Genomic DNA, 8,426 nt, shown 5'->3' with positions numbered 1-8,426 from the left:
TCTACGAGAGCTAGGTATCCTGTGGATAGGCTGAAATATGATGGATTTACAGCCATTCACTATGCATATATGGTCAAAGTGATACAGGAACCAGAACCCACTTCTTTTGAGCAAGCCATGGGAAAAGAAAAATGGGAAAAAGCCATGGATGAAGAAATGGATGCCTTGGAAGCAAATGCTACATGGGAGTTAGTACCTTTGCCTAAAGGTAAGAATGCAATTGGTTGTAAGTGGGTTTATAAGGTGAAGCACAATGCAGATGGTTCTATAAACAGATACAAGGCAAGATTAGTAGTCAAGGGGTATGCACAAACATATGGCATTGACTATGAAGAAACATTCAGTCCGGTTGCAAGGATGGCAACCGTAAGAGCAGTCATTGCTATGGCTGCATCAAAGGGATGGTCTTTACATCAGATGGATGTAAAGAATGCCTTCTTGCATGGTGATTTACAAGAAGAGGTATATATGGAGCAGCCACCAGGTTATGTGCATGCTGTTCATCCTGAGTTTGTTTGCAGGTTGAAGAAAGCATTGTATGGCTTGAAGCAAGCACCTAGAGCATGGTCTGACAAGATAGGACATTATCTTGTCACTATTGGCTTTCAGATTTCCAAGACAGATTTCTCACTTTATGTGAGAAAAACAGAGAAATGTATTATGCTACTTGTCATTTATGTTGATGATTTGATTATGACAGGTGACAGTGATGAAGATATCCTTCATGTGAAAATGCTATTAAAGCAAAAGTTTGAGATGAAGGATTTGGGAGAGCTGCGTTATTTCTTGGGCATTGAGGTGATTAGATCACCAAGTGGGATACAGCTCTTGCAAAGGCAGTATGGATTGGACATGCTGTCTAAATATGGGATGACAGGCTATAAGCCTATTTCAGTTCCTTTGGAGCAGAATGTGAAGCTGAGCACAGATGCAGGTGAGCTTCTAGAAGACCCTACTATGTACAGACGCATAGTAGGAAGTTTGATTTATATGACTATTACCAGGCCAGATTTGAGCTATGATGTTGGATTGGTAAGTCAGTTTATACAGGCTCCAAGGAAACCGCATTTGGATGCGGCTAGACGCATACTCAGGTATGTGAAGTCCACATTGCAGTATGGACTATTTTATGAGACTGGGGTTCAGATACAACTGCATGGATACACTGATGCTGATTGAGCTAGTAGTATTTTTTATAGAAGATCTACCAGTGGATATGTATTCTCTTTTGGGAGTGCTGCAGTCACTTGGAGCAGCAAGAAACAGCCTACAATTGCCTTGTCGAGCACCGAGGCCGAGTACAGGGGTGCAGCAATGGCTGCATGTGAGGTAGCTTGGTTGCATAAGCTACTTTATGATATGCATCAGCCTACAGATGGGCCAGTTGTCATTTATTGTGACAACATGAGTAGTATACACTTGGCAAATAACCCAGTCTATCATGCTAGAACAAAGCATATTGAGATGCATTATCACTATGTGCGGGAGAGGGTTTTACTAGGTCTTATTGATCTAGTTTATGTCAGCATACAGGATCAGGTAGCTGACATATTCACGAAGGCATTGGGCACAGAGAAGCTGCGCAAGTTCAGAGACCTGCTTGGTGTGTAGGAATTGGGATTGGGCTCGAGGGGGAGTGTTGAGATATCGAGCTCCACTCGTGATACGCCAGGGTGACCGTTGTGTATTTATGTCACCGACTTGTCAGTTGCAGATGCGGTTGGTACACCGCTCATGAATAATAGCTAGATGACAGCTATCCTTATCTACTCTAGTTCGTGGCTAAGTTAGTATGCCACCTTAGTTAGTTGAGTTTGGTTTGAGACCCATATATAGGGTTCTTCTATTTCTTTGTACTTGAGTTCTTTTGGCTTACACAACTAAGAAGAAAAAAACAGTTTTCAACATCCACCTCTGTGTGTATTCCCCCATTGTGCAAGCAAAAAAGCTACAAGTGAGACTCCTTCCTTCTCTCCCACAATCTTGACACTTCCCCTTCAATTTACTTCAACCTAAATTTGAAAAGCTTCAACCCTTCAACAATGGCAGCCATGGCTTCACCTTCAATGGTATGCATTTAATCTTCCCTCCCTCCCGACATTCAAGAGCTCTTCCCCTTCAATTTATTTCAGCCTACATTTGAAAAGCTTCAGCACTTCAACAATGGCAGCCTCAGCTTCACCTTCAACGGTATGCATTTAATCTTCCCTCCATCTCAGCTTGCTTCTACCACCTAAGGATTGTTCTAGTGTTGCATTGGGCTTTGTCCCTCAGTGTTTGAGCCTCCAAGGCGGTCCACATCATCAGCAACAGGGCCAACATAGCCAGCGTGATTTGCGCTTGCAATGCTACCCACCTTTGACCTGGTGCCCATCTTCTTCAGGTCCCATGTGGCATTTGGCACTCTTGGACACTTGGAACAACCTCTAGCACACCTTCCGACATTGGTCACTTGCATCTTGGAGCTCCCAATCTCCATTACTTGCTATCATATACAGCAAACCTGCTCTAATACAGGTCTGAACAGGGTTTTGACAATCATTGGAGCTCACTCCAATCTCTACTGATGCCCATATTGGATAGCTAGCTATGATTGGGTGCCTTTCACTAGCTAGCAAGTTCCAAAAAGCAAATAATCCAAAGTGCCAATACACTTGACCAAATCAGATTGCATGTAACATTATCGCATCAATCTTCATAGGCAGTTGATCAGAGTGTTGGAACCGTTAACAAAACCTCAACAATAGAAATGGTAGTCTCAAGTCCAATATCGTGTTATCATGGACACTTTAATATTTATTTGCCATCAACATAAGCAAGAGAATCAAGAATTGTGTCAAGACTTCTAGGCCCCTAAAAATTTCCAACCTTAGTGTTTTGACAACTAAAACAAGCCACCATGTACTATGAAAATGTCCCCATTAACAGTCTTCTCTTTGGCATCTCTTTGATCAGGTCAACATTTTTGACCCATGTCTTATAGCTATTCCACATGCTCAACTCGTTTTTGCTAAACGTGAGACCTTTTAAGATGGGCCCTATCAACTTGTTATAAGATAATTCCCAAAATTGTTTTCCCAAGTTTCCTTGGGCTTCAATAGTATCTGTTGCACTTCCACCACATTTAATCTGACAGGCTCTCACAGATGAGAGGCAGCCCTTTGTATGTTTATATATATTTATATATGTGCCACATTTGAGTGCTTACACATATTGGCACACATGCCAATTTCAATAAAGATATGTAAATGTCCTGCCATCAGGAACCACGTGAATATTGGAAGCTTACCCTTCCTTTCCAGTGATTCCTCGTGTAAGAATGCTTGACATATAAAATGCCACACTCCCAAGCCAACAATCATTTCACATAAGATCTTGCCACAATACTATTCATTGGCCAGTCAAGGAGGTAGAGATTTCAAACTGTCCACCATTAGGAAGTAAAGCAAATTAACAGAGGAGCACTGCACATTTGGCAAACTTTTATTGGATTCACGCAAAAATCGTGGATTTTCAAAACACTGTAGTTGTAAAGTTGACATAAAGAGCAAATTTCTATTTCGACCCAAAAAAAAATCTAAATTAGCCACTTTTCCGCACTATAGCAGATGCCCTCCGCAATAATGCACGTCCAGAGTTCGGTGCATTTGCACCATTGCCCTGATTGGATCTTACTGCAAAGGGATTTGCACCAGAACCAGACAGCTCCACAAAGGACATGGTTTGGGATTGAGTAATCATGTCCACCATGGATTGAGTTTGATAATCATGATTCAGCCCATCCAAAGATTCCCCCCTAGTGGTAGCCCTTTGCCTCTGATGTGAACTCTGTGCTGAGAGCAGATAGGCTCTCCCAGATCTCTCATACAATTGCTGGTTTGCCATCCTCTCTTGTATCTCACTCAACTCAGCTTCAAGTGCCCCACTCAGATGATCTCCAGCGCGGGCAGAAATAGAATTTTCCAATGCAGACTTGGCATTCTGTAGATTCGACTGTGCAGCTAAAATATCACCTTGATCTGCCAGTGATCTGGCTTCTGCAATCGCCTCTGCTGTTCGCAGCCTGTTGCGTTGTCGGTCCACTTCAAGACTCACCAATTTCTGTTCACCTGTCACAGTTAAAGGCCGAGAAATGCAAAGTTCGTCAGCAGTACTCTGATTAACATCTTGGGTAACAGGATCTTTGCACATACACCCAGCTTGTACCAATGCCATCAAACTATCAACTTCTGCTTGGGGGCAACACGGTAACTCTAGTTCCAATAAAACATCTCTTTCCTCCTCAGCATAAAGATCTCCTAGCTTCACTATGCCATGCCTTGCACTCTCCAAGATGCTGCTCTCATAACTTCCCGCCTTTATATTATTGATTAGAACACCAGGAGAAGAGCAAGACACTGTAAGCTGTACATCCTGAATAACCACGCTTAACAAACCTCCGATGCACTGTGCGAAAGCATCCTGCACCACTCCCTCTGCCTGAATGAAAGAGAAGGTGCCTCCAGAAACTTCAGCTATTGTATGCATAGTAGCTGCATCATGATCAGATCCGAAACCAAATGTATGTACAGGTATCTGCATATGCCCATGGAATGCACTGCGCCTGATGGATCGCGGAACTAATCTTCTGGAATCCGAGAGCCCTCTTGATAAAAAGAAAGGTAGCTGTCTTCGGGAGCTCAAGCTATATGTGTCTTGCCCATCAGATAGAAGCATAATGGAAGAAACAGGGTTTCTTTCCTTGCGGTCCTCGAGCACCTTCACACCCTTCCTTAAACCCTCAGCAATATTGGTGCCACCTGTGGAAACAAGGGAATCTATAGATTGTAAAGACAGGCGCTGCCCTTCTTCACCCATTCGCTGGAGTGGAAAAATTCGTCTGGCTGTAGATGAGAAGACAACTACTGAAAGGCGATCTGCTGTGCTAAGATTATGTACGACAAAACCCATTGCCTGCTTGAGGAGTGCTAGCTTTGTCCCTGCCATACTCCCACTGATATCAAGCACTGCAACAAGGTCAATAGGAGCACGAGAACTTACATCTGTTGAAAGGGCAGAGATATTAGAGCTTTCAACCTCTCTTCTTTCACTGCCAACTCTGCTTGCTGGAGGAGCTTTTACATGCACTAGTATCGTGAAATTGTGCCATGACTCACATGCAGGAACAGCATCGACCTCAGAGTAGGTTTTGATCTCAACCTTTTGTTTATTGCAGCCTGAAATTGTGCTGCTAGTTGCTTGTTGATTACCCAGGTCTCTGCTTGGCTGCATAAGGGGCTCATCATCATCATATATATCAGGTTCTCGTATAGGCCCATGTGCAATACTCTCATCAAATAGATGGAACAGATTGCTCGACCTTCTTTGCTCCTCATCAGCGACATGAGAGGACCCTAGTCTTCCTATCCGTGATAATGAGCGAGGAACAACCGAAGGAGTTCTTCCATGCCTTCTAGTGGGAGATTTAGATGAATCTGGGGCAGCTTGCCATGGTACATCCTTCCACTTGGCCCGGCAGACTGGACAAATCTGATTGCCATGCCTAACATTTGAAACAATGCATGAAAAGTGGAACGTATGTGAACATTCAGCTGTGAATAGAGCCTGACCCTGACCAGGTTTCATTGCCTCCAAACATATGGAGCAGGAACTCTACAGAACAGATAATTTAAATCAAAACCAGTACAATAAATTTAAAACCTACAGAGACAAACCGATAGAACTCTATACAAAAATAGAAGATGAAAAAAGCCATCGATGACACAGGATCAGTACCCGAGAAAGACGAGCACTATTGAGAACTGTGCCTGTAGTATTTGGAGTTGAAGTTCCTGCATTTAGAGTAACAGGCATTGCTCTCTCACTGCCTGTAGCAACAGGCCCGGTCATTGCCATGTCATTAGCGATATGAAGTTGTTCAGGGGACCAATCAGAGCGAGTTGAGCCATCATTTTCAAGATGATGATGATCTGTAGGGGTGATGGAACACGTTCGCGCACTGAGGAACGCTTTGATTCTCCTCCATCGGCTCCCCATGCTTGCCTTCTGCCTGATCCAAGGAACAAACGGCCACTGCTAACTTAGGATTTTGCTGACACAAACCAAATCTGGAGCAGCATACTAATACCACCACTGGCGTCTCAGATAGAAACTCGGCAACTGCTTGAATACCAAGCCAGATGAAGGCGTAGTTATGCAGCAAGGTCTCTATGATCTCTCCCTTTCTTCATCCATGGGAGAAGTGCTTTCCTGGACCGCCACGCAGGTATTCTGCGCTGTTGGACATGCCGGCGAGCGAAAGCGCAGGCTTGAAAAGCAGCTCCAGGGGCTTGCTGAGTGGATCGTCATGGCGATGCTGCTGCGGCGTTAGGTCGAGAACAGAGCAGCGGGGCAAGGCAGGAAGGACCTGGAGGGTTGCTGGAGGACGACTCAGGTTGCGGAACAGGGTGGCCTACGGGAGCCATCATCATTCTGCGCTGTCACACCTACTCCACAATCGCGTTCCATGGTGGCTATGGCGGAGAAGGAACAAAAGCCTGCTCGAATCATCAGCCACGTTATGTCTGACATGCGGGGGCCCGCCGGCCTTAAGCTGTGCCTAATGCCTCTCTCTCTCTCTCTCTCTCTCTCCCTCTCTCTCTCTCTCTCTCAGCCTCCCCCTTTTCTTTCCCTTCGAACTCACACCCAACATTGCCTCTCAAATCTACCAATGAGAAGCCACAATCCCATGGTCTCCTCTTTTCCAAACCTAGTCTTTTATGTTCTTGAAGTCGCTCTTGATGATGAGCGACCCTTCCCCTTCCCTAGCCCAAGTTGGATGGATGTTGTTTCCCACCTCTTCCTTTTGTTCTCCATCAGTTCTCTCATCAGAGACCCTTCCACTTCTCACCTCTTCCCTCTATCCTCTTCCACAAGGAGTTTCAAACTAATTTCCACATTCTAAATTACAACATGAGCTTCTTGCTTAGGAGAGGCACCACTTACCTAGCCATGTTTGATTGGGGGCAATATGCTGCTTGCCTGCTAGGCACACACAGTTGAGGCCAAGAGGCTATTGGCCCATGGTGGCTGGTTAGGTGGTGCCTCCCGAGTTGAAGCTCATGTTGTTGAACGCTATACAGAAGAACGAAAGCAAAGAGCCCCTTTTCCCACATGGGAAAATGTCAAAAACTTATTATGTTCCCTTCCTCATAAAGGTGTGCCTCTAGGATCAGTCTCTTGGGCCAAATGTGTGAAAGTAGGGGTGCAAGTAGTAGGGTGAGGGACAATCCCCTCATAATTATGGTCAGCCCCTTCTATCCTCTTCCGTATGTCCCCTTCCCTCCCTCTTCAAGGTGTTCTCCTAGGGTCAATTACCTATAGCAAAATGTGTGGTAGTATTTTCTAAGTAGTAGGGTTAAGGGGTAGGTTCACTAACAATTGCAACCAGCCCCCTCATCAAAGGAAAATGGAATTGCAAAGTTTGCATCAATGACCCTTTTGCTACCATCATGAGGGTAGATAATAATCCTAACCAAACTTTCAAAGCCTATGATTGTAAATATGGTGTGCATAGCTTCTCTATTCGACCATGTGGAGGGTAAACCATCCAATAGTGTCAAAGCTTCACCAAGAGCACAATATACAATTTTCATTACTATGTATGGTGTGCACATAACTTCTCTTAGAATGGGAATGAAGAGCAATCCATCTTGAGCTCACTCAAGTTTCTTCCATGTTGATCAAGAGTGAGAGTGATCCCAGCTTCTGAGTCTAGATCAATTGAGTCAAGTGCGTTTTCCTTATATATCATCACCCTCTAAAATGAGTGTGTTTTGATGAGAATGATTCTATGTGATAATAGGGTCAAGAGACCATCATCCTACCAACCAAGCATGAACTATAGGACCCTTGCCTTTCATCTCAATTTTATCGCTTTCTCTCCTCAACAATGTGTATTCCAAAGTTTCCAAGCCAACATGAATATTTTTCCCCTCTATCCACTTTCCTCCTAAGTCAAGGTGAGTTGCATGGGCAAAATATGTGATAATATGTTCAAGTCATCATCACCATTCAAACTAAGTTTCCATGGCAGTGAGTTTGGTGGGCAAAAATGTGTGATAATAGGTTCGAGTCATCATCACCATTCAAACTAAGTTTCCATGGCCAAAAAGATGTGATTATAGGTTCAAGATGTCATCACCCTTCAAATTGACCATGAAGGCTAAGGTTATCTCCTTTTTTATCCTTGCCTCATGTTGTGCTTCTAGGGTGTGTTTCCATGAGCAAAATCTAGTTGAGATGTCATTGCCCTTTGAATTGGTGAAGAATGTTCCAGTCATTCTTGCATACTTGGTTAGTCTTGAGACCCCTCCATACAATCAAGTCCTTTCTTTAGCCATGCAATCAAGCTTTTAATTTTTACCATGATTTGGCTAAGTGCTATC

The 8,426-nt window shown here is 44.0% G+C and overlaps 1 protein-coding gene across 1 annotated transcript; it reads right to left on the bottom strand.

The window, feature by feature from the left end:
• Positions 1-3,471: 3,471 nt before the first annotated feature.
• LOC148014510 (E3 ubiquitin-protein ligase WAV3-like) lies at positions 3,472-6,706 on the bottom strand. Its single transcript, XM_087666636.1, has 2 exons — positions 5,776-6,706; positions 3,472-5,652 (listed from the first exon to the last, which is right to left on the bottom strand). The coding sequence occupies exons 1-2, from the start codon at positions 6,034-6,036 to the stop codon at positions 3,583-3,585; spliced, it is 2,331 nt and encodes a 776-aa protein (XP_087522762.1). The 5' UTR covers positions 6,037-6,706; the 3' UTR covers positions 3,472-3,582.
• Positions 6,707-8,426: the final 1,720 nt, after the last annotated feature.

The sequence above is a fragment of the Lygodium microphyllum genome, chromosome 25 (assembly GCF_053477565.2).
Source record: "Lygodium microphyllum isolate KBCC chromosome 25, Lygodium_microphyllum_v1.1.10, whole genome shotgun sequence".
NCBI lineage: Eukaryota > Viridiplantae > Streptophyta > Polypodiopsida > Schizaeales > Lygodiaceae > Lygodium > Lygodium microphyllum.
The sequence above is the reverse complement of the archived record's forward strand: the minus strand, read 5'-3'. Positions and strand labels throughout refer to the sequence as shown.